Here is a 27392-nt window from a genome sequence, read left to right as displayed (position 1 = left end):
CTAATTTATGCCAGCTAGTGTAAAATTATAGGGTAGAGAATGAAGTTGCAGAATCAAACCTTTATATGTGCTTTGAAGGAAAATTTTCTACTATATACAGTCAGACTTCCACAATCCACAATTTGCTAATCTTTCCACTTAGCAATTTGCATTCCTGCGTGCACACATATGCATTCACAAACATACATCCTTCACACAAGAGAATGATATTTCAATGAGCTCTCACATTATTCAGACTACACTGATTCCCATAAAATGTATTACTGTAGCTGTGCCTCCTTACATCTAACAGCGTGTTTAATCTACAAAAAGTCTAACTACATATATCTAACACATTATCTGTCACTTGGATGATTTCATTGTGTGTTCATGGGGTGATAATTGCAAATTTGGAATGCAAATAGTATATAACCTTGTTAAACACATTTCTTTAAGAGGAAGAGATATGCCTTTGCTGTATGTCTGCTGTCCCCACTCACTGTAGCTCCAGGTTTTGCTAAGAGGTATAAGTCTGATAAAGCCTGTTGGTGCATTTGCTGACATATCTTATCCTGAATGACATTATCATGTCATATTACAGCTAAAAAAAAATAAATTGCTAAGGATTGGGCATCCCATTGGCAAGACACGAGCTTGCCACATGCCAAGAGAAGCATGCATTTGTAGGAGCAAGGCAGAGGATTGCTGCTCTGCAAGCTCTGACAGGAATGTCTGTTGAAGTTCTTTGCTGCTTCCATAATGGTCTCTGTCGTCTCTTCTTCCTTGTAAATACACATTAGGTTAACAACAAAGCCTCGAAATTCCTCCAAGTGAAGCACAAGTGAGGAGCCACACAAGCTCCCTAATCCTAAGAGACAGAAAAGGAAGGCAGAGCAGCACAAGTTCACCTTCAGCCCAAAGAACTGGCAGATGAAACATTTTGGTTATATTTTCTACTAAGCAGTATTCCACTACTTGTTACACTGTTGTTTCTAATATGCTAAATTAGCAATATGAAGGTTAAATTAACCTAAAAGGAATTACTAAAAAGATCAAGGGAAAAATGTACTCTCCTTCACTCCAAGAGGCTTTTCTTGATCTTATTTATTTGTCTAAATAAAGATGCAAAAAGAGGCAGTCCTATTATTTCCAGACAGCTTTTGAAGGCCTGGACTTCTCTGGAACCTTTTGGTTTTTTACTCCATTGCTTGAAACACTCTGTACTAGATTTGCTTCCTATTTGCTTAATTTTTGCATACATAAAATGATTTTTTTATGTAATTTCTTACTATTTACATCAGTGTGATGAGCAAAGTCAATCACATATATCCATAAATTTATCAGACTATGAAATAGAAACTTTAATTATTACTTAAGTAATAAACTCTGGTATTAGTTAAGTGAAAACTTAATGGGGCTTAGTGGGACTTAAGGAGATGATGAAGTATTTTTGAAACAGGGTTATTTCCTGTAGACCATTTATGGCTTTTACAACCCTGACTGGGTCTGAAGTGACAAGCACCAAACTGTAACATTCAAGAAGTTGAAGAAATAATATATTCACAGTTCTAGAAACACTGACTACACCTGCTTGTTCATGCACACAGTGGCAATGTCATAATTTTGAAAGGAACTGGTTATTCAGTTAAACAAACATATCAAGAGCTAGGAAGAAGAAAAAAATCCAACAACCCAGAAGGCAGTTTAAAAAAAATTAAAATCTGTCAAAAAAAATGGAAGTCCTCAGTTATAGCTTATCCAAGATTTTATGGAAGGAAGAATGCTTGACTCCTTTGAGCCAATACTGTTTACAGTTGCTGCAATGAAAATTCCAATTTTGTGCTCTAATGAACACAAAACGATCCATAGTCAACCTTGGCAAAACTTATAATGACTGTGTAATTGAAGTGACTTTGTCACATTAAAAAAATATTCCACAAAATTGTAGAAAACTGCCAAGAAATAAAACTCTGGGATGGGCAGTTTTGGGTATGTGACACAGGCAGCCATATCATCTTTGCTGCTTGGTGCATGTTGGGATTATAAATCTGTGAGATATTTGTCTGCAGTTGCTCTTCTTACAGCATATTGAGGCTAACTGTGAATTACAGCAAGTGCTTCGTGGTGAATGTGTGACCCAGAATTTACTTTTTAAAGACACTGCCTGTGCTGTTACACTCTCTGGCACAATCCACCTGCTGCCAGGCTGTGTGACACTGGTGGGCCTTGAAAGAATTCCTCCATTTTGTAAATTTACAGAGAAAGGGCAACAAAGAGAGAATGGGATCAGCCCATTAGGGAGGATGAAGCTTCAAGCTCTGGAATGGGCAGAACATTCTTCAAGACACCAGATTTCTCCAGAAATATCCCTGGCAGAAAAGGCAAACACTTGTCTTGCAGGTTTAGGCTCATCATGATGTGTGTTCTGGGGTTTTTACTCTTTGACTTTCTCCCCACCCTTCCCTATATCCTGGCCTCCAACAGGGTCCAAACCTTCATCCTCCACCTGCCTGCAAGGACAGCTCTCCACTGGTCAGGGATGGGCCAGAGCTGATGGAGAGAAGGTAAGGACCAAGAAAATAGCAGTTAATATTTACAGATGCCATGGTGAAATATAGAGGGCTCAACTCATATTTGAAATCCAAATTCTCCTCTAATCTAACTCCACTTACACAGAACTTGGCTTTAAATATCATAGTTTTGATTTCAATTATGACTGACCAAATATTTTCTGGTTACTTATCATGACAATGACTTCAGCAAGCACCTGGGTAAATCCTGTAAAGAACTCTAAAATCATCCCCAAATGCAATACTAAAGCCTTGTTTTTGAGTTTTCCTGAATGATCTGGGGATTGGACACCTAACTGTCTTTAAGAGAAAGAAATAAAAAATCCCTCCCTTGTTTCACCGTGGCAGGAATTTTTCCAGAGATCAGTATTTCAGAAGACTTTTTACAGCCCTCTTTCACTTGAAGGACAAATCTGATTCGACATGAAGTTCCATTACGAAGAAACTGTTACATGTGATGACACTGGTTATTGAAAATTGAAATGAAGTGAGAGGAAGCTAACACCAACTTGTATGAAACTCTTCTGTCTTTGAATGACACAGGGAACTCAATATATCTAATCATCAAAGTGAAGCCCATTGGGAACCAAACTACAGTCGTATTGCAGGAGGTTGCTACTTGATTGCTAGACTCAAAAGTGCTAAGCCATATGCCACTTATTTCAGTGTCTAAATAGCTTACTGTGATTGATACTGAGAGTGGCTCTCCTCTTCACAGTGAAACAATCATGAAAACAACAGGAATTAGGGTACAGTGGATACACATTATTTTTTACAATCCTAATTTTCAACCCTGTCGCTTCCCTGAACTTAATGTAATTTATTCTTTAATAAATTCTAGCATGTGCTCTGTATTTCCCAGCAGATCACTAGCTTTTGCACCTTAGTGTGCAAGCTGAATCCACTATTTTTTTCTCTTGCTGCTGTTGGTGTGTGGCCAGATAAGCCTGATTATAAAGGTTCACTGCTGGCCTTGAGCGCAAAAAAATTTTCCTTCTTTCTTTAGAAAGATTTTTTTTCCACCGTCCTTGTGCCAATCTCCTTGATTTTTCTTCCTCACTAATCTGTCTCTCTGAATCAGCCTTTTCCCAGCGCTCCTGCAGCCTCCCCATGCTCAAAGTCGCTCCAAGGTCAGCGGCGGCCCTGGTCCGCGGCGCTCCACGTGTCCCGCTCCCTGCTGGAGGCGAAACGCGCTCTGTTTACAATATGCTCACTTTCCACTTGACGAGGCTGGGCAGCCTCTGCACAGATCTGAGCCCAGGGCCCGCGGTCAGGGAGCAGGGCGCTGTCACGACACGGCCCTGTCGTGGTGACAGAGGCGGCGAGCTGGCAGGGCTGGCGGAGGAGCTGATGCTCCCGTGGCGGTGCAACGGGAGAGTTGTGAAGAGATCGCAGAGCAGAAATCAGCTCCGACATCAGCGGCACCCCTGCTCCAACTATGCTAATCTCTTCTTTCATCCATGAGCTCTGCTAGTCACATAGCGTTACGGCAAAGTGCTCTGCACTTAAAGGAATATCTGCAGCTTCCCTGCCACTATTAATAAAAATGTTTAATACTCTTGTTAGGAGGCGCAATTTGATTACTGAACTGTTATCCAACAAATCCTGAAAACAATTCAAAGTAAATTTCCCTAATATGTCTATTTTTCTATCCTGCCAGAAGGGTTGCTAATGAATTTGCTGCTTGAATGCACAGACAGATTGGGAACTATAACTGTGCTGGCCTGGGCAACATGGCACTGGCACCAAAAACCTATTTGTACCCATGCAAAGTTCTCTCTAGAGTATGTCTTTCATCCAGAGGTGATTTTCCAATAAAATCAGCCTCGATTATTGCAAGCGCAGGAGCAATCCCTGAGGGAGTATATCAGGCAATTCAATACTAGGAAATGTTGTACCAGGCAAAATTAACCTTGTAGCAGTGTTATTTCCTGAAGCATTATCTAGCTTTGCCTTTCTTTCATATTCATTGATCATAAATGACGAATTTTTTTCTATTGCTCTCACTTAGCACAAGATCATTATTTTTTGTACTTTTATTTAAAAAAAAAATGCTTGAAAGATATCTTTTTTCTTTTATTTCACTTACTGCCATAGTAAAGGAACATTTGCTGTATAGCAGCATGTTTTTTGGGGCATATAAAAGGTGATTACAAGGAGGGACACCTTTACTCAGTCCTATTATCTTGATCATGCTAAACAGAGGAACCCTACTAGATATATTACCATGAGACCACAATCCAGAAACAAAAGGAAAATTAATTGTCCACTGTCACACCAAGGAGAAGTAGGAGAAATGTCAGTGAAACTTGTGGAGGGTTACAGTCCAAAAGAGAGCAAACACAGGCACACAGATTTCAAAGACACAGTTGACAGCTTCAGCGAAATCCCACCAAGCTCTCCAAGGCAGGGATCTTCATCTGGACAGTGTCTAGAACATGCTTGAATCTAACTGAACCATATAGTCTTATACAGACTCTAACAGTAGCAGTTTTGCTCTGGTTATTTATCTCCCAACAACACAAAGATGGTGTGAGATTCAGGGGTATGAGATCTGACTGCTGGTTCCTATGCTGGATTCAGCCAGCTATACTGAAACCAGCAGCACAGGTTCTCCCAATTATATCAGGAAAAGGACTTTCCTTCAATTTTCCTAGCTTTTGTTGATTGGTTGCAACAATGAAAGCTAATTTTTAAAGCATTAATATAAAAAAGATCACAGGTAGTTAGAAAATAGTTGTTATTTGATGCAACGTCCAAAGCAAACACTTGGAATAATGGTTTGAATAAATGCTAAGTAATTTAAAATTTAAAATAATATCCAGGAAGACAAATATAAAATCTAAAATGATCAAAACCACAGGATGAGTGAGGAGGAACAAATGGGTACTCCTTTGATCAACAGCAGACACATGCTAAAACTGGAAAAAAAAATATTGACCTTTGCTAACTTTTCTTCCATCAAAAAGAATCAGGGAAAATAAGGTTTTGTTTGGCTCTAACTTTCATTTTTTCACAACTTTTAAAAAAGGACCTAAACTTATTCTTGACAAGCTGCATCACAATGAAGGTGTAAAAATGTTTTGAAAAATAACAAAAGTGACCCAGTTAAAATAAAAATACTTTTATTTCCCCCCAGCTGCAAGACTCCTGACAAACTTTACAGAAATGCATGATTAGCCTTGATCAACTGGCAAATACATGTCTCTGCAAATAAAAAGACACAAAAGATAAGCATTCTCCAGGTGTCTGAAGTTCAGGGATGGCCGCTGAGCACCTTGGCAGCCGAGGGGTATCTCATGGCTGGATACAGCCAGCGGTGCTTGATATTGATGGTGTGCATTCACAGTTGTAAGAGATGAGATGAATGAGCTCTCAGGGTCTGTTCATCTCATTGTCTTGTAAGCAAACACGGTACACTACGCAGGCCATGTGGTAATTTAACCATCTCCTATAAATTACACAATCAAATCGGAAGCGTTTCACTATAAAAGTGCATTGCGCCCATTTGAAAAACATGTGCTCTCTCCAGGTACCTGTTGTGGTGCTAGCTGAAAACCTTAATAAAGCACTACCTGTTTTATATTTCAGGACTTAGCCAATGTGACTCATTTGTACAGTTTTAAGTCCAAACAAACTGCTAGTCAACTAAATTATAACTTATTACCACAGGCTACAGACTTTTAATACATTCTGTGGTTGGAATAGGACTGATTTACTGCTTTGGGCCCTGCCAGTAGTTATCATGCATCATTTCCCTAGAAATAAAAATAGCCCTACTGTGGTTATCCTTTGGACTGATAAAAATTTATCTAACAAGATGTGTCAGAGGAACAAATTCAGAAAATAAAGGTAAAATATTAAATAGACTTATTATTTTATGTCTAAAGTACTACATCTTCTAGCTGCTGTGATGACTTTGGAATAAAGCAAAAGGTACTGCAAAAAGGAAAAAGATCTAAAGGAGCAATTGAGCTCTGATGAAACCACATGGGGATAGCTGAATTGTCAGAGCTTTGCAAGAGTCAAAATTTACATAAAAATCAGTATTTAGGGATTAATGCAATATCATCAAAAAAGATTTAATATGTGCGTTTCTTTGCAAACAGTTTAAAAGCAGGAGTTCTATAATCCATTTCTGACACTAACCTTTAACTTGTGAGAGTAAAGTAATCCTTTGCAACATTTCTAGAGTTCACATTCTGCTGAGGAAATGCAGCCCCTAAATAAAGCTCACTGGAGATCAGCAGCAGCCTGTGCCCTTGGTTCCACAGCGACACTGCAGGTGCTGACCCCACTGTGAGTGCAGGGGGTCAGTGCAGACCCCACCATGGGGCCCAGCTGGCAGAGTCAGAGGCATTTGGGGGTTTTGTGAAATTTTGGAGGGGCTTTATTGCTGGTGCAATGAACCAATCCCATTGACCAATCACTGCACCTGTGCAGATGCTTAAGTGGACAGACTAGGAGGATCAGGGGCTAAAGAACATTGTCTATAATTGCCTGTAAGTAGGCTTCTTCCTGGATTTCTGCTGGGGATTTGAGTGCTTTTGCATGCTAGACTTAAAGTATTAAAACATAAATATGAATGGATTTCTTTGAGAAATGAATATGGACAGGCAGTTTAGGCACTAAGTTATAATGGATTTTTAGAACTAATTGAATTGGTGCTGTCTGATTTAGTAGTTCGCCAGAAATAGTCTGAGGAGACATGTCAGGAGGGAAGGTTTAGAATCAGAGACAAACAGGTGGCATGTGGAAATTGCTTGGGAGTTTTACTGAGAATGAGTTATAGCAGGTTTGGGCTTTTTGTTTCTTTAAAACTGGTTTAAGTCCTTCAGCAAATGTCCTCTAGGTAGGTCTATATGAATGTCCAGAGGTGCCTATGGTCCACAGGAGCCTATGTATGCAGGTATGTACATATATATACACAGAATGATGGAATGGTTTGGGGTGGAAAGGACCTTTTAAAGGTCATCTGGTCCAACACCCCTGCACTGTGCAGGCACATCTTCAACTAGATAAGGTCGCTCAGAACCCTGTCCTACCTGACCTCGAATGCTTCCAGGGAAGAGGGATCCACCACCTCTCTGGGCCACCTGTGCCAGTATTTCACCATCCTCATTGAAAAAACTTTTTCCTTATTATGAATTGAAATTGACCCTCTTTCACATAAATATATCTATATGTGGCCATCCTCCCATACAATTACCCACGAACTTTCAACCTCATCATAACACACTTTTTTCATCCCTTTTTAAACACCAGGAGATACCCTGCAGTGGAAGAGCTGAGCATGTGCACCGAGCCTGCTGCCTTGTCCTTACTTCTGTTGGGTACAAGCACCTGATCTGACTGGTCAAAAACAAAACAACTTCCAGAGCCAGCCCACTGGCCTGCTTTTTGCCAGTGGGAGCAGAAGATCTGTTTATGGTTACTGCTATTACAACATACATTAACTGACCCTCGGAGCCTGACCTGCTCGCCCTCCCGCTTAGTGAGTCAATAAGAAAATCCTTTGGCTCTGCATGACTTGCTTAGACCTCAGACCTTCCATGCAGAATAAGGTCTAGCCAGGGAGGCAAAAACAAGGTGCCACTCCAGCTGGTAAAACAAAGATATTTTTAAAGTGCAGTCAGGAGAAACAGGCACTCCTATCCCATGTATAATCAAGGATGAAAAGGCCACGAAAAATACCACTGCGCTTTGCAAATGAGAGGTCAATTGAAATGTCAAGATATCAAATGTTAATGGATTGCATTTCCGATGATGGTTGGGACAGAAAACCATACCAAGTCAAGTCAGATGCCCTTCAGAGGAGAAGATGAATTTTATGGCAGGAAAAGACAGTAAATACCAGAAATCTCACTGGTTAACAAACTTGTGGCTGATGGAAAACAAATATATTTTGAAAATATAAAAAGCAGCGGGATTTTAACACAAGCTGTAATCCCAAAACATGTATCTGGAAGTCATTAAAACTACAGCAAATTTAAGCATATGCAGGTGTTTGGGGAAAATGCCATTACTTTCTATTGAAGATTTTAAAAGGGACTATAAAAGAAGGGAGTATAAAGGACATTCAAGGAAGACAATGTTTTCTTCCCTGAAGCAAGAAGTCACTTCCAATATTCTCAGAGTTCTACAGAATTTCACGGACTACACGACTACATTCTTAATAGCATTCATTTTCCATTTAAAAATTCTAATTTCTTTCTTACAAAACCCTTGTATTTCATAGTGTTGGATGACATCAGGTTTTAGCCAAATCATTCTTTCACCTGCCCACATCTTCCCAAGGAATCCATCTGGCCATTTTCATAAAGGACTATGATCTGAGACATTTGTTTAGAGTGACATTATATCCAGTCCTTAGTCAGAAGGGCATCGCCATGCAAAGAACTCATCTCTTTGTATGGAAAACCTGAAAAGAACGCATTTATCTTCCTAACACTGTCTCTGCCCAACACAGCAGACATAGAGCCTTCCTTTCCAATTGCAGAGAGACTTGTCCAATGTGTATATTAGCTTACTGGTGGGCTAATCTACATCATTAGTGGATCTGGAGTGGGAAGACTCCTTGGTCTATACAACAGAGGGATGCAGTATCAAGAATAAAAAACAGTGACTAATCATTTGCTCTTTTGTGCAACAATAACTACTTGAGTGGATTCCAGCGAATACATGAGGAAAAAAGTTTTTAAAAAAGGGTCTGGAAGTGCAAAATGCTGTGCGCAGGAAGGTGGGAGGATGCTCCCCATGGAGGATGCCTCTGTAATTGCTGTTCTTCACCCCCCACCTTCTGCTGGCAGAGATAAAGCACTGGGTTGGTTGACCTCCACTCCACTTTAATGTAGAGGCTGCCAAGCCAAGTGCATTTGTACTTGAGAGGAAGGACTAACCCTGGGTATGAAGGGACCTGCAGCTCAACCCACCCATACAGGACAACTGGTGGGATACAAGTCAACATGAACACAATTCCTCTAGGCTTTATGTTGATGTGGGCTCCCATTGTCTACACAAGTTTGGGAAAAAATCTGGAAGACTGATCATCAACTGGGGTTCAGAGCAAAGTTTACTATGTGTTTTAAGTGGTAGCGCCGTTTTTCCTCTCTTTCATCAAATCACAGGGTATATAAAAGATTAATTCCTCTGGATATGTCCTAATTCAAAACCATTTCTCATGTAGCAGCTCTTTAAGAATCATAAACCCTTCACAGAGTGAAATTGTTTAAGTCATGTTCCCTCTTTCAGACACAGGGATAGGAACAGCATGATAAGGACCAGCGAGTAAATAAGCATGTAGAACTTTACATCCAGGAAATCCCTTTTGCACCACAGACTCTCAGTGTAAACATGGATAAAACCAATGGGAGAAAGCAAGTGTTCCTTACATGACAAGGTCAGGACATTATAAATAAGTTAAATGTAGTGGATTCAGCAGTTATGGGGCCCACCTTGGTGTCACACACACAGAGAAAAGGGTCTTAGGCTCTGGGTACTTAACTACACTGTTTCCACCAAAAAACCCACAAAAACCCAGTTCTGCAGACACAGAGATTTCTTAGCTATTTTCCGTGTGCTTATTTATAGTAATATTATGTCAGATGATGCTACCAATACAGAGATGAGTTCTGAGGATGCCTTGTGCCCTCCAGTACTACAAGCCCCATGGAATTGAGACCAAGCCTTCTGAAGGAGCCCAGTGCCACAGCAGCTATTTGGGCCATCAGGAAGATCACACGAGATAGTCTAAGCACCAACACACACTTGGACACTAAGAAGCCAGCTGCTTGGCTGCTTTACTGAACTGCAAAAAGAAAACTTCCTTGTTTTTCCCCCTTTGTAAGTGTTTAATGCTGCAGGGATTCAAGAGAACATAAAAGAACAGTAAACTTCCTACCAAACATTACACCAGCAACATTAATGAACTGAGCAATGAAAAGCAAACAGACCATTTCTACAGAAATCTTCATCATGCTCCTATACTAATATGTTAAATGGTGACACTATTAGGCTCTGTCCAAGGACTTTATATAACCTACAGTCTTTAAAAGGGAGTGATTTCTGCTTCCAGCTTTGGAACACAAGAACCATGTCAGCATAATGTAAAAACAAGGAAATTTTTTATGCTAATGACAACTGTGAATATTTTATATATATATTTATACATGTAAAAAAAATATATATTATAGCAGATGTCAAATGCAGTTAGATTCAACTCCACTTATTAGTGCATGGCTTTTAGCCAAAAGCAATTCACATTTGCAGAAGTGTACTATCACATATGTCTTAATAACAAAAATGTGTTTTTAAAAATGTATGTGATAAGTCACATATGGTAGAAGGAATCTGTACAGCTTTCAGCCCTTATGACAATGGAAGCTACTAACTTTATTTTGCATAGCTGAAGAACATTAAAATTCAAGTGAAATTCTCCTTGACATTTGAAAGCTACAAAAGCAGCAACTAAAAGCTGGCCAAGCCTGAGCTGTACTAAGTGTGGCTCTGATGCTTATATAAATGCAATCCATGGCTACTACTGCTATCTTAAAGACACTATTCTTTCTTTTGCCCGGAGAGCTTTAGCTCAATCATAATTGTATACAGGTACCTTAAATAGCTACATGTCACTGAACAAAACTAGGCAGATTTTTCAGCTGTTTTGTTATGCAGAGTGTAATTAATATGTATAATGGATCCCCTAGGGTACTAATTGAAGCTGCCACCATGAACATAGTCAAAGAGAAGTTAAACAACCAGTTGGGGGAAACATGACAGGGTGAAATACACACATGTAGGTGGAAAGAGTGAGACTGTCCATCTGGCCTTCTTCCATTTCAAAATGTTGCACTTACTCAAGACCTGTAAGAATTATTTAACCTAAATCACCCTTTTCCCCAACTCTCAAATCTTTCTGGTGGATTAATTTGGCATCAGTGTCACATACATGCTGTTTAATAACTGCAGTGCTCAATGTCTCTGTTATAAGTGGGAAGACATAGTTCAGTTGAGTCATTCTTGAGAATTTGACTCAAAATATATAAAAAAGTGGATGAATGATAAATGATTATTTTGGAGCTGTTCCCCAGTAATTTCATCACCTTGCAACTCCTGAATCCTGTATAATGTGAGGTGAAAATACAGCTCATTTCACTCTCTATTAAACAACCACCAGCTAACAATGACTTTAATTCAGCTTGGACTAAATTTGAACTAGCCCTATAGGCAAGAAAGGTCCCTTGTCTTATTACAAGTTTCACATGCTATCAGGTCCCTGCTGGATCCTATTTCTAATTTTTATCAGACTGAATGAAACACAAAGAGAGAGTGATTTATGGTCATCTGACATATTGCCTAATCACTCCAAGGAGTGTTCATACACATTCTGTGCTCACTTTATAAGGTGTAAATGACTATACACGATGGAAGCCAAGTGAGAAATGGAACTGTACTCTTCTGTTACATGTGCTAGAACACAATGATGGGGGAGTCCTGTCAGTGCACGTTCTTACAAACACAAACCCACTCCAGTCTAGAAGTCAGTATGATCAGTGAACTATATAAAAATAAGAACATTTCCTCTGTCTGTAAAAGGAATTTACAGTTACTGGGATGTAGTTGAACTGCTATGATCACCTTCTGAAGTTAAATTATGTGTTTTTATTGATACATAAGAGCACATTAGGACATGGAGTATTCATTATTTAAACAGAATAACTGATGCTGTTAGCTTTAACTGAAAATGCCTTTTCTGAAAAGAGCCAGGACATCTATATAGCAACTTTCTTAATTCAATGATATATGGTTGAGTGCTGCTGCTAGTGCCCTAAGATTTAAGAACTTATCATAAAATGCCCTTGAAATTGCTCCCTTGTAGCTTGCTCATCCTTCACAAAGACCTGCTGTAAGGAGCAGAAACACACGTGTGCATGGTGTGAGAGAGATGCACACACAGAGGGAGAAAGAGCTCTTAATCAACAGGATGGCAAAGCCTCGATACATAGGTGCAAAATAGTCCCATGTGTCTAGAAATTATTTGGCACATTCCTAGTTATTTCCCCCCGTCAGACCTTCTGGAGGATTGCAATTAAAAATCATAATCTTTTTAGCATGTACAAACCTCCCCAAGGCTAGGAGCACTATGTATTGAGTATGATTGTGATTATTTGGCAGCTATTCATAGACAACACGTTAATTTATGGAAACTGGATGAAACTTGAGGAGTGCAATCATTAGGGACACATGAGAAATCGAAAGCTTTCCTCAATGATACTGACCTTTTTATTGCTATGATTAGGGGCAACATGAATTCTATTATCTCCTTCATCACCCTTCTTACTGTCTTTTTAGTCATTGCATACAACCATGTCGTTAAACTCGCATTTTCAAAGGCATATAAAAATAACTTACTTTACAGGAATGTTTCTCAGTTTTGTCTTTTCGGCAGCCTGCAAACACAAGAGGGAAGGGGGAAACAAACCATTAAGCAAGAGCCACACCAAAGCAAGCAAACATCAGCTCATGTGAGCTCTTCACCAGTGCACAGCGCAGAGCTGGGGCAAGGGCTGAAGGACCATTCAGAGAGATTGTGCTGGGTCTGAAATGCTCCTGCCCCAGTGTGTGGTATCAGTGGGGTTTGTTGATTTTTGATAGCCATGAGTGTTTAGGAACCTCTCATTTAGGGCTATTACTTCCTTTCCCACTCTGAGGTCTGGTCCCTTTGTCACAAGCTATATGTCCCTATCTGGAGCAAGAACAACAGCAGGAAAAAATAGAGGGAAGAGCAGACTCCATTTCCAAAACTATTTTTATTCACCAGCAACAGAAAAGGGCAAGAGATGACCAAATGTTCAGATCAATTTCCTCTTGTGAAACCTTTGAGAAAACACACTCCAAATCATCTAAATGAGTAAATCTTTGGGCCTCTCGGCCTGCACCACCTCAGACATGGAGCCTGGTTCCAGTTTATTGCTGAACCCATTGATCTGTGTACAGTCCATTTATCATTCATGAAAAGAGCCAGTGATCTTCACAGTATATTAGAAGAAACAACTCAGATCATCTGTCAACGGCCCTCTTATTTCTGTTTCCCTCTCCACGGGGATTTCATCTCCTTCGATTCTTCTTGAATTAAAATGTTGCTAAGCAACACAGCTGGGGGCAGCGATGGCAGAGCCGCCAGTCTATCACACTGGTTAAGCCGCTCGAGATGTTCGCGGAGACTTTTCCCTTTAATGCTTCTCTGGCATAATTATGTAATCTGAACCGACCTTGCATCCCACTCTGGTTTTGTTCAGAGTAGGTAAATGATATTTTAAAGGAAGAGGGCTGGAAATATCACTGGCAGCAAATGCTAGTGTTGTATCATTTCGGAGAATTCCTCCTGGTGTTTGCTGAACGGGGCTGTAATAGATTTAAATGTGGAAAGCGGTCAGATGGTTGGTGAGATTACAAGCACAGGGAGCGGTGAAAGGCAGAATTAAGACAACTGATCCATAAACCTATTACAGAAAGGAAAGTTTTAGTGACTAATTACCTCCAGAGATATTTTTACAAAGCCTGCCAACATTTAAGAGAAGGGTTTTGGTAAGGAACTTTAACCTCTGCTATACACAGGGATGCAAATAAAATGGTTCCTACAGAGGAAGTGCTAGTATAAGTGGTTCAGAAAAATGCTCATATAAGCCCTTGACAAATTAAATCTTTTATGAAAAGTGATGACCTTTTGAAACCTCTCAGATCTGCACAACTGGGTTCCAAATTTTGCCAGAATGAATTCGTCCTTGGGGTCTATGATGGGGCTACTTTTTCAAAACACCTGCTGTTTTGGTGCTTTTGTCTCCAGTTGAAGCAAAGGTAGTATCTGTATTTAAATCCATGGAAATCCCTAATAATGAGTTTAAAATTTGGGAGAAAGAATGGAGAGCTTGTGACAGCTTGGATGGGGCAACAGCAATCCTCTGGGCTGCTCCCAGCATGCAAAGAAAAATGTGTTTGCTTCATTTGGGTTATATTTTCCATCTGAAGAATAAATCAACAAAAGGAATCAATTATATTAATTGTACAGTAGGGGTACTAAATAAAACACTTAAACCTCAGGAAATGCTCAGCTTCAGATTGCACAAGTAATTGTGACAAAGCCAAGCCTAATAATTCCTTCTCAAACAAGCCTATGATGAAATGGGGTCCCTGCCTCGACAGTGAGATAATGTGAATTGTGTCTCTTCCAAATATTTCTCTCCCAAATCTCCCTTTTTCAGTGGCCATATACAACTGCAGAGTCAGAAGCATGCTATTAAGAAACTTGCTAAGTAATAAACTACATGCAACAACACACAAATGTTTCATTTAAAATGAACTGAAACACCATCAAAAATGGCATTTCAGTGTCACAAGCTTCCCACTAAATGCCAAGTTTCAGTCCCATCCTGCAGGAAACTGAAATTATTTTTAAAGCTCATAAACATCCTTCCACAAGATCAGAATTTTTTTGACCCTAGAGTGGTATTTTCCTTGACTCTTCTGTATACTAAATAGCTGGACCATAACAATTTTGAGTTCAAGCATGTGAAGTTTGCATCCAAATCAAGGTTTTTCCCTGAATTATTCAAAAAACACTATACGAAAACAGATATCAAAATACAGATAAAGAAGAGGAAACAGCAGAGTGGAGAGTGTCTAGAATCATGAGTAAATAATGATAATGCAGTTGATTTAATACAAAGTGCAGCAGAAGATATTCTGGAGAGCACATGCATGATGGTGTGAGCTAAACTGTTTACATGAAAGATTAAAGAAGATGAAGATATTTCAGGGAGTGAGAACTAGCAATGTCAAAGTCACAGAATATTAAAGAGCAGAGTCTAAACTGCATGTTTGATATTTGACCACTTAGCTATGTCGATCACAACTGTTTACCCTGAAAAAAATGTAGTAGCTTCAGGAAGAAAGAATTGTAGATATATTTTGTTTTCTTGGACCGTGAACATGCTAGCACATACCTTTCCCTAGATTTTCACATGGAGAATTTCTACCTTTTTTTTCCTTTGTTACCAGAAAAAGGCACTTTCCTAAGTCTTAAGAAAAGGCATGTGCTGGAGGGACAGTGTCCTTCACACATGTGCTTGCTTGTACAAAACTGAAGAACCATTGCAAATGCTGAGGTTAATCTACATGCCAGCCCAATTTAATGTTGGATCATTAGACAACCGGTCATTTCCTATTACAAAGGATTCACTTTGAGTGGGATCACAGTGATGTTAAACACAGCACACAATATGTCAGAGATTCCATTGGAGAAAGAAATGCAGGATGTGTCCTTCTACTTTTATTTGTCTTGTAGGTGTTGCTCATTCTTTTTTCAAAGTGTATTTGTTGCGATATCATGAGCATGCCCATGGCAGAAGATAAAGGAAGGCAAAATCAAAGTGACATTGAGTAACTCTACACATTAAGCTTTGATGCAGAAACATATTGTTTGAAAATATTTGGTGTGCAGCAGGTCTGTCAATTAGAGCTAATTATTTTTCTCTGATCAGGAAGAATGCAATCTTGTTTTAGGCAGGTTTCTTTGAAATGTACGTCTTTTATATAACTTCATTATAGGAAAATACTTCTTCCAAATTACTTCTTTTCTCGGCTGCTTAGCTATTGACTCAAATTGTCTGTGTTGAGTAGCTCTCTCTGCTTTGATAATTAACTTTTGATCATTACTGAATTTAGCAGCTCTAGTCAGATGTGTTCATAGCCATCCTCCTCAACTATTTCAGTGTTCATCGCCTTTAATCTTTGAACAAAATGATCTCATTGAGCCTCCATCAGCCTCGCTACTCAGTTAATAATTCCTGTTTCTCATCTTCATGACTGAGTTTGATTTGTTTTAGACTTGATGCAAGCTTTTGATTATTAATTTAAGGTATTTCAAAGACAAACATGTTTTAAGAGTTATTTTTCTTATCTTATATTCTTAGGCCTTTACAAGTAAGAAACTGGTTTTAACTTCACAATGATTCCTAAACTTCATGTACTAAAAGCACTACCTAGAAACAGAACAGGTGGGAGGTCCCTAAACCACCATATATGTGCCCTGAGTGACAGATGCTGCTGCCAAAGACTGAAATGAAATTGGACTGGTATAATGTAATATTCAATGGGTGTTAGGAGAATTACATCATGGGACCTTTGCTAATTTTGAGCTTGAAAACACGCATTAAAATAATTTAGGATGATTAGAAAATGGAAGTCAGAGTGAACTAGACAATCATTCCACTTTAATTTGTAATTTTCTTCTGATTTTTTTAACAATTATGGCCTCTCCATAATTGTGCTTCTGCTCCCTAAGACCTTATTTCAATAGCTGACTCCAGCACTGAATAAGAAGGAAGAGGATGAGGAATATGTGAAAAGCAGTAAGACACAGAGGCTCATCCATGAGAGAATATTTGCCCAGGGATGTTTTACCATGATTCTTGTAGCTGTGCCTCCCACCTCTACACCTGATTTTGGTGCTAGTTGTTTTACCATTAACTGAAGAGGCACCTGCATTGTGCTGTCCTTGTTCTGCAGTGTGGATTTACCCATAAACTTAGTTTGTTAGAAGGTACTTAACTATTACACGAAAGATTAACATGGGAATAAAACTTAGATTGTGCACAAGGACTGCAAAATGTGAAAAACAATGCTTTTCTTCATCACTATCAATTACCTGACAGGTTTTTGGATAGGATGAACCAGAAAAAGTACTGTATTCCAGTCAGTACAACTTTCCTACACCACAAAGGAGGGGAGAATGAACTGACAAGAGGATGGCTCAAAAATAACCAAGCAAAATAGTTGGCATCTGCAAAAGGCAAATTATATTTCTGGTGAAGTGTTACAGGGGAAGTGTCTGCTATCCAAAGAAAAGATGTATTTTCCATTGCATAACTGAAAATCCAGGATTTTCACTGAAAAATGTTTCATTTTGATGAAGTGAGATTAGAAAAAAAAAATTCCAAGAATGCCCCCTCACCCTCTTGATTCAGAAGCACTGGTGAGCCAGCTAAGAAGGCAATTGCTGAGCCTCAAAGCATCTCTTAGAGTGAGACAGATGACACTTAATGCCATCAAATGTGTTGGCAGAAGAAGGCAGGCCTTCATGCTCAAGGTCTTCCCCTTTTTCCATGAGCTGCTGTATATCTAACTCAGGTTTATCTGCCAGTTTCTAACCAGCTCTGTCTGCTCGGGTGAATAGTCAAGCGACTCTACACAAATAAGTTAACAACCCACCACACTGTTCTCCTGTGCTGTAGGTATTGAAGAGACTCCTCAGAGACTCAATTCAACACCACAGTAAAAACAAAGTACTTTCCACATTAGTTGAGTTATACATATACAGTTTATATCTCCTCGTAGATTATAATTTGTTTTGGAAGTTTTATCATGCTCTTATTTCTAGAGAATACCTTATCTATGATCCTAAGTAACCAACTGAGAATCATGACTTATCAACTGTGCTGTGCTCTGATTCTGTAATGATACAGCTGGTGCTAAATATGACTTCCTGTGGAGGAGGAGAACATGGTGTGCAGCAAATAAACCATCCAGAATTATGCTGGGAATCAGAAAGCTAAAACCCAAGGCCTGAAGGATCAGTATGTGTATGTATAAATATGTGTGTTGTGTTTCTGATTTTTTTTCTTCTTTACTTCACTGGTTACACTCTCCTCTACCTGCCCCCTAATGTCAACAGAGGAGATTGTATTTCTTTCTTTCTAATTGCCTTTGACATGAAGTTGGCAACCTCATATTTGAGATTCTGTGTGTGACGTTCTGAGTCAGTCTCACCTCGAGGACAAAAAGCCCAATGTTACTGTATCCAGGACCAAAAACAATTGAGGAGATAAAGTCCTCCTAATGTCACAGTTTTAAAAAATGAGTAGTCAGGATTCAAGTGTGTGGAATGGATCAGCCAAAACCCATTTTTTAAAATATCATGTCACCAAGTATGTGGTATCTGCAAATGAATAGTTCATTGAACCCTCACTGTGGATGAATCACAGAGAGCTCCCCATCATTGCTTTGAGCACTGCAGTAACCTTCATGGCTGCACACAGAGATGCGCAGGAATACCTGAAATACTGCAAATTTAATTTCAATTGTTGCAGTGGAAGTGGGGTAAAAAGAACAAAGAAGAGTTTAAGTGACCAAATCTAAACTAGCCTGTCTTTGGTTTAGGAGTCACCTTCATCCTTGATGTAAGTGAACTGCTTTTAATTGAGCAACAACAAAGATACATTTGGGCTTCCATCAGCATCATCTTCCAAATCCCTGTTTTCCATCACGCCAAACTTGGAAATCAAACTAAGAAAGTGTGCAATGAAAAATGTGGCCACTTCCAATTCCTGAAGAACTATTCTATATATTTTTATTTTTAAACAGAGAAAAGAGCTACACACACTGATTGCATGCTGCACTCTGAAGAGTGCTTGGCTGCTTGTGTAGACATATCTGAGCTGGTTTTAAATTAGCTGGTGTGGATTCTGTGTACATTGTTGCTTTTGCCACACAGGTTTCAGTTTACTCAGTGTCTTTGGTGAACTTTACAATACAAACTGTTACAGCTATCTGTCAGTGAGCGGCCGTGCTGCAGAGATAACTCACATTACATGTTTGCTTATTTTAGGACTTCAATACTAATGTACCTTGACAAAAGATGCTCGAAACAAAAAGTCTTCCCTAAACTTCCTTCAAGGAATAAGGAGCAAAAGGCTTGCTTCAAAAAATATCCTTTGACCTTACTGTCCAGCTGCAGTCACCACAGTATCTGTTGTTCAATTTCCCAGTTCTGTGTTTTGTATCCCTGAAATTTATCTGCACAGTGCTGATATTTAGTGGTCTTATAACAAGGTGTGTCTCCCTCTCTCTGTATGAGGTGTACTTTTAGAGTGCAGTGCCCAATTGTTACTTTTGTAATGTTCACTTGCTCTGCCACAAAGGACAGGCAGACACCTCAAGATACAGCCCCTTGTAACCCTGCTCATTTGCAGTTTATGCCTTAGGTTTTCCTTTCTGATAAAGGCCTTTTTCTCATTCCTCTGGGAGTCCAACCTATCTTTAGTCTTCTCCCTACTTTAAATAAATGAATAGTTCCCTGGACTTGAGAAGCAAAAGGGCAGCGTGACAGAGTACCAACAGTGGCAGTGAATTGATATTGCTGCTGTTCATGCTGCCCATTTATTTCCTGTGCAGGACTAAAGACTTTGAGGATTTAAATTTATACTGAACATTACATCTATACTGAATGTTAAATGTATTACAAAGAGGCAGCAGAGAAAACAGGGGTAAATACACATGAAATAACTCTTTGCTGACCTTGGTCTGGTTTAGTACATTGCTCAGATGACTTAGCCAATTACTAAATTGCACGGCTCCAAAAATTATACTTAATAGTATTGCCATGAAATTGGTAATTTTGAAAAGCAGGCACACTCTCCATGAGAGCACCCTGCTCAAATCAATTGCACTATCACACTGCGGTCCTGACCTGTCTCTGTGTGCAGGCAGATGTGTTCTAGGAAGATTCATCCTGCCAGCACAGAACATAGCACCTACAACCCCAGAAAACCTTGCAGTGGCAGACGAATTCATCTGAAGAAAAATTAAGGTGTTTAGTTTTCATTACTATTTTCTCTCTGGAGTACCTCCAGAGGAGACCAACTTTCACTTTTCTCCTTATTCTGGCTGACAGCAGCTAATTACTGGATTTATCATGCCCTTTTCAGCACCTACTTTACGCTTTTTCTGGCCACCTGTGAGTCCCTCCTTCAGCCTTTTGCAACCCTCCCTGTCTCAATCTCAGCACCAGCACTATCTTCCATTGTGTAGAAAACTCCCAGGAATTCAGATTTTGAAGTTCATAGATAGTTGCTTAGGCTTTTACAGAAGCGCAACGCTGCAGATGGCCAGTGTAAGAAAACCAGACACTTTCTTCACCAAAATGCTTCACAAGACATTCATGATAAAAATCCCACTCTCCTTCTGAGGAGAAAAGGGAGATAAATGTGTCCTATGTTGTCAGATTAGTGAGTGTTGAGCACTGAGATGGCCTGCAGGTATCACAGACTTCAGATTTATTTTACAGGACAGTATGGCCAAGTCTGGCTTTTCTCTTAGCAACAACAATGCTGGGGTTGATCAATTCTCTCACCTGCTGCTGCTGCCTCTGCTTTGTTGCCAAAACAATACAGGGCTTTTGCCTAAGCAGCACACATAGCAAGAGGCTCTGGGGAAATATACTTTCCTCCATGCTCATAATAAAGACTTTAGAAAAAGTTGTGTGCACTACCATGTACACACAGACGAAGTACGCGGCACATCCTGTGGACTCAGACCCTCATCTCCCTCCTCTCTCCCAACCCAAAAAGGCTGGCAAATGTCCAGCATCAGGTTCTTATGGCTGTACTGAGGAAAAACCTCTGTTTAACTAGTGACAGAGGCATCAGGGACTTTAAAGCTTCTCCCTCAGAAGAATGGTGTCTCACAGTGTGGCTGACAGAGCTTGGCAGCTTCAGGCTGGCGGCAGAAGTGAACCTAAGCACAGCCCCTGTTAGAGAGAGCGCTGAGGGGCCATGGAGTCCCTGCTTGCTTGTGTGGAAGAGAGTAGAGGGTTTCTTGAAAATGTACCATGTAAAACTTCTTTTCAGCTAAGGCATTTCATTCCCATTTTGTCAGGGCTGCCAGCATTTCTTTTCCTGTATTGTTTTCTCTACTGTGGTGGAGGGTTTTTGACACTGAGCTGCCAGTGTCAACCCATGGAAACACTTGGAAGAGGTGAAGCAGTGGGAGGGATGGAGCTCCTCCAGCTCCTGTGCTGGTCTGGGCAGCTGCTGCCCCAGAGCCCAGATAAGAGAACAGCTGCAACCTGCAGGGGCAGAATCCTTCCTGTTGATCTGCACTCCTGTGCACTCTACAGCAACCATCTTTCCTCAGGGTCATATAAATCCTCTTCCTCACTGATGGATGACCTCCACAATAACAACATGTGTGAAAAAAATTACATGTGATTCTGTGAATTTGAACAAGTTAAAAGCTTTCTATAACACTGTGTATTTTAGTGGTGTGCTATGCTTTTTGCAGAAAGCTCAGCCCAGACCCAGGGTGGTTACTGAAAGCTTCTGGTGATAATAAACAAATTATATGAACCTACATCATTACCATGTGAATTATAACCTTAGATATGTCACTGATCAAATCTCTTAGTATCAAAGATTTGCCTAACAGAAGCTGGAGTATTAATTTACACAGTTGATGATATATTGTTGTTTCAGCTAGTGTTGTGCACAATAAAATAATTTGAACACTAATTAGAATGGACTGAGGTAGCAAAAAGGGACATATATCCAGGAAAGGAATTTTCATGGTTAGAGACTGACAAGGTCGGAGCTAATAGCTTCTGTTTTCATTAATGGCTTAATGAAAACATTTCCCTACAATTATAAAGCATGACTGCAGATCTTAAACACTGAAATGTGTGTTCTTTATCAAACAAACGCTGCTGTAGCTAAAACTCATGCTGCACCACTCTGGGATTTCAATGGAACCCAATGACAGATAAACTGTTTACATTAAAAGACTCTATCAAAGTTATTTTGCACCTAGTTTCATCCTAATCCATCTGATTTTTCTATAGCTTTGACAAGATGACCTCTCTCACTGTGTGTGCAGTATTGATGTCATTACTGAAGAGCTGTTCTTCAGCCTTTCTGCTGATAACAAAGTAAATGGAAATGTAGAGAAACCTTGGGGAGGTAAACAGCTTGTTCAGGATCCAGCTAAAAATGTGGAAAAATACAACAGGAAAGCATATCTATTGTTACAAAGAAAGTGGTCGCTGTTGCACTTTAAAAAGTGTTTACATGATATGATGAAGGCATACTATACCTTAGAACTTCATAAACTTAAAAAAAATTAACTTGGATAAAGGCACTGAAAGCTCAGCATGTACTGTAAGAATTCAAAGCTCAGCCTATGGCTGATTACCATTTTAGACTCAGCTAAAAAGTCAAACAATTTGAATTTAATTACCTAACACTAACCTAGCAAAAAAGAATTATGTTTATGTAAAATACAACAATAGAGCAGGGCCATGAATTCCATGCATGTCTTGTGTTTGTAGAGTTTTCAGAGAAGTGGCAATCACTAAAGGGGGGAGGAAAAAAAAAAATCAAATAGAAAAGAAAAACATCATATTGATTTGTTCTGCCAAAACCACTCTACACATGAAATACTGAAAATGGAGCAGGTCTGTAACTAGTATCAAAGTTTCTTTCGTTCAAAAACACACAGAACACTAGCAATGTGCTTTAAATTAAGTACAGATTTAAGAGGTTAACAGGACTATTCCTTAGGCAGAAGAACAAAGAGGAGCTGGTTAAAGAAAATTGGGTACACTACAGCTACTTAAAGTACTGTATCCAGGCACAACTCATTTGGATGCCTTTGAGCTCAAAGCTAATTTGAATTATACAGAGGTGTTTTAGAGAACAAAAATACTAACTTGTGTTTTATCTAAGCTCTTTCAGCTGAACTGAGCTACTAATTAAAAATCTTCACTACTCTTCCTAATTTCTGATGTACTTTTTAAAGATAGTAATAAAGCCATCTAAAAAGCTGTGTCCTTCCTCAGAGAAGAGTGTTAACATTAGCATCTCTGAAATGCCTTGTCATCTACTGGTTTTACTAACAGCATGTCTGTCATCTGCCTTGATTGTACTTCTTGTAGCCAGTCTGAGCATTGTGTGCAATACTGATGCAGGTGCCAGTGCTCCTCTCAGTGACACCACCACAAGAGTTCACAATCCAGGCAATGCTCACATGTATCTCTCACAGAATACATTAACAGATGTGTACCTGATATTATAAATATATGACATAAAAATCTATTGGGTTGGTCAGTGTGCATATTAAAAACCATTCAAGTAGGTCAAATTGTGGATAACTTAAAACTTTAAAGACAGCAATTTTAATAAAACTGTCAATACAATTTTCTTTGTAAAAACATTTGACACTGATTATGCTGCTTATATTGAAAGAGAAACACAAGGTCTATATCTTTAGATCTTTTATTGAACTGTGAGCACAGCATCAATAACTGCTTCTCAGCTGTAAATGAAAATTGATTCCAGATCTAACCCAGCGTTTTCTGTGTGTCTTTAATCCCAAATCACCCACAATGAGACATAAGATTCAGCATTTTGTCTATGGGACAAAGCACGTGTCACCTGGCCAGCTGCACAGTACCTGCACTGGAGACACTGTGGTTGTGTTTACACATGTTAGATGCAGGTGGTAAATAAATGCAGCTCTCCTTCCAAGGGCCAAAGGTGCTATCAGGAGTTTGCAGCAGAGGTGGAGTGATTGCAATTTGCCTCATGCTCTGCTGCAATGACAAATACAGTCCAAAGCTTTACAGATCTGAAATCTGAAGGGACCTGCAATGAGCATCTCACTGGACCTCCTGCAGGTCACAGCCCAAAGAAATTCACGCAACATTTTAAGCATCAAGCCCAAAGATGCCAGAAGGCTAAAAGGAAAAGAAACCCAAAAAGTTTCCATGCAATTTGCAGCAGTTTGGCACTAGGAGGTTGAATTTGCAGTCAGCTCTCACTTGCTGAAGCCTCTTAAGCCCTCTGGGGTGAAATTAAGATGTGCAGCCTCCTTCATCTTTTTCTTGGTGATATGTTGCTAGGCCATCACCATGGGTGCCTTAACCAAAGTAAATATAACACTTACATTAAAGGAAGGTTCTCCAAATCACGTTTATAAATTTTAGGAGCAATTTCCAATTATTCAAAATTCTGTTTGAAAAGGGAATGCCAAAACTGGGCGGCATGATCAGTAACAGCCTTGCTGATGCTGTGTATAGAATAAATACCTTCCATAGACTTCAACCTGGTAGTTTTTATCCTGTCCAGAAATGAAGCTCAGCTTCTCAGTTACATGACTGACTAAGGGTTCTCATTCACAGATGTCAGGTAGGAAGACAGAAGAGCTTTGTTTCTTTCAGCCAAATTTCTAGAAATCTTCCACCATGACAAATGGACTACTTATAGTCTCAGAAGACAGGCTGATAGATCAAACTCTCTCCATACTATAGTCCATACTATAGACTTCCGTTAGAAGTTGATATCCAAGTGCATTTCTGGATGAGTGTAACTACTGTCCTGCCACATAAATATTGAAGGGTCCCTAGCAATTATGAAAGGACAAATTTTTTGGCCTCTCTACTGACCACTGTTCTCAAAGGATTTCAATTTCCTTGAAATTAGAGTAGAAATAAAGGAAACAAACTTGATTTTTACATACTGTGTTGAGTTTTTTTGAATAAAAATGAGTAACTGCCAGCTTGTGTTTCACACTGGCTGCAGGCTTATGGCAGAAAAGAATCATAAAGACTGTAAAGACAATGATTCCATTTCCTTATAAAAATGCTGCATAAACTGCTAGAATGGTTCTGAGCTGAGAGTTTTAATCTTTTCTCTCCCTGCCAGAATGAGCACATGTGTACATCTGAAAAACAATGGTCACTTGACTGCAAAATATTTATGTTAAAAAAGCCCTTGAAGTTACTTTGTTGATGTTTATGTGTCTGACCAGTGGGCCAGATCAACCTTTCTTCCAATTTCCAATCCCCTCTCCTTAAAGAGATGTGGCAGAGGCTGCTGAAGTGTAATGAGTGAGAGATGCAGCAGAGTCATGCTGCTCAGCGTTTCAAGGCCTTAGCCTGCCAAAAATATAAAGGCAGACACTTAACAGCCATTCATTCAGGAAACCTAAAAAGCTGTGAGCCACATAATTTTGTCCATACTCTACTTGTAATACAAATAAAAGAGATGCTACTATACGTATGCAGGGTACCTAGGAAAGCTGAAGGTTCCTGTGAAGTGCAAGGCATTTAAGAGATGTTCTTAGTGTTCTTGTGTCCAGTTACTTTATTTGGATTCCCTAAGGACACAGGTCAGTTTATAGATGACACCAAGTTGGGTGGTCAGTGGTGGGCTAGGCAGTGATCAGTTAAGACCTGATGATCTTAAGACATATTTTCTAACTGAAATGATTGTGTGAAAAAAAAAAAAAAACCAACCAAAAATTTTCTATGTAGTGCACAATTTTGAGAAACTCCATGAATGGTCACTGTGGTGCTCTCTTACTTGTCGGCAGGCTGTGCTGTGAATGGTACTGCTGGTAAGACAGGGGAGCTTTGGAGCAGTCTGAGGCACATCCCCAGCACAGAAGGGCCCAGGCTGCAGCCCCTGTGCTGGCAGCTCTGTGACACTGGTCACACACATCATGCTGCCCTGGTAAGAGGATGTCCCACCTTGACATGTCCCACCTTGATGGTTCCAGAGCTGTCAGTGCCCCTCTGTGCACTGTATTCTCTCCTGCTTGGGATTAACATCAGAGATGGCATCTGCTCAAGTCACTGAGGACTTTTCATTTGATGTCAGCAAACACTGGTCCAGGCATTTGCTGCTTCATTCACCAGTGAGATGGGATTTCATCTCAGCAGTGTAAACTGTGTACATTTGGAATTCTGTAAACTCTGCATAAGTCACTAGAAAACTATTACTGCAAGAAAAAAACAGTAACTCCTACCTGACAATATATTTCCATTTCTGTATTTTAGGCATCTCAGAATCACAATGTCATTTTACAGGACCATTTGGGCTAATTTCCAAAGTCATAAGCCACCATGGTGTCATAAGTCACCATGTTTGCACAACACTGCATTGCACAAGTACAGGATTTTGACCGTTTGGCTTCAGAAGAGAGTGCAAGTCTTCTCAGTGCTAAAAAATACTGACTTGTATGACTAAGGGGTCAACTTTCACCAGAAGGAAAATCTTTCCTGGCATGACCCTAAAAGATGGATTAGGTAGGCTGAAGGAGAACATTTAGATGGTTTAAAAATAAATAAGAAAGAATGATTGGCCTATAATTAACATTACCCAGACTGAACAGATGATCTTGTGCTGAATTATAGCATTACCTTTCTCTCTATTGCAGCCATTTAAACATTTGAGCCTATTGCATAGATAAAGTAAAATGAAGGATGAATTTAACGTGAAATTTCTTTTTTTTTTTCTGGTAAGTATGTTGAGAATATGAATTTCACCAGCTTTCTTTCCCAGCATTATCCATAAATATTTATAAAGTGGGAAGCATAGAGAATGACATGAGCCAGTTTTCTGAAAATGATTCTTCATTAACATCCCAAGTACGTGGAGAAACTTTCAATATTGATTTAGAGCTACATGCTGAGGGGTTTCCCTTTCACAAATGAGAATCCCTGGATTACTGGCTGTAGATTCCCAATCCTTTACTCTTTGACTGGAACAAAAACTTATGGACCAAATTTTCTTGTAGGGAGTTGTATAAATAGATTGCAAAGTGCAAACCAACTCTGGAGTTGTGTTGGTGGTCTGATGCGGTCATTTTACACACACTTCCAAAAAGCTCATCAATTCAGAAACTGGGTGTAAAGCAAGTGGAGTCTGTTCCACAGTTAACTTTGTGCAAAAGAGGACAGAGATTCAGGGCACATTTTCTCTTCCTGGGTGATGCTCTGTGTGGTCTCTAACCCAAAGGTTAATAAGTCATATTTTGGTTTAGTTCAATCCACAAAGCTAATCAGCAAAACTTACAAAATGCATAGCTGTTTGAGAGTAAGTTTCCTCTAATAAGGAGGAAGCGAACAAGATTTAAGCTAATGGATCCTGCAGCACACCAAAATGCTTTTGATGCAAATATAATAAGACAACACACAATCAGATCCAACCAACGAAATAGCTGTGTCAGATTAAA

General features: G+C 39.5%; 1 protein-coding gene across 3 annotated transcripts in view; it reads right to left on the bottom strand.

The window, feature by feature from the left end:
* AFF2 (ALF transcription elongation factor 2) overlaps positions 1–27392 on the bottom strand; it is a 358249-nt gene that overhangs the window by 67552 nt on the left and 263305 nt on the right. For all 3 annotated transcript variants that reach the window (XM_085060296.1, XM_085060294.1, XM_085060295.1), the window contains exon 9: positions 12960–12997. In XM_085060296.1, coding sequence (XP_084916422.1) covers positions 12960–12997 — 38 coding nt within the window. The remainder of the gene's footprint in view (positions 1–12959; positions 12998–27392) is intronic.

This window comes from Lichenostomus cassidix, chromosome 4A, assembly GCF_008360975.1.
Source record: "Lichenostomus cassidix isolate B80296 chromosome 4A, HeHo_3.0, whole genome shotgun sequence".
NCBI lineage: Eukaryota > Metazoa > Chordata > Aves > Passeriformes > Meliphagidae > Lichenostomus > Lichenostomus cassidix.
Note: the sequence above shows the minus strand (reverse complement) of the source record. Positions and strands in the feature narration are given on the sequence as shown.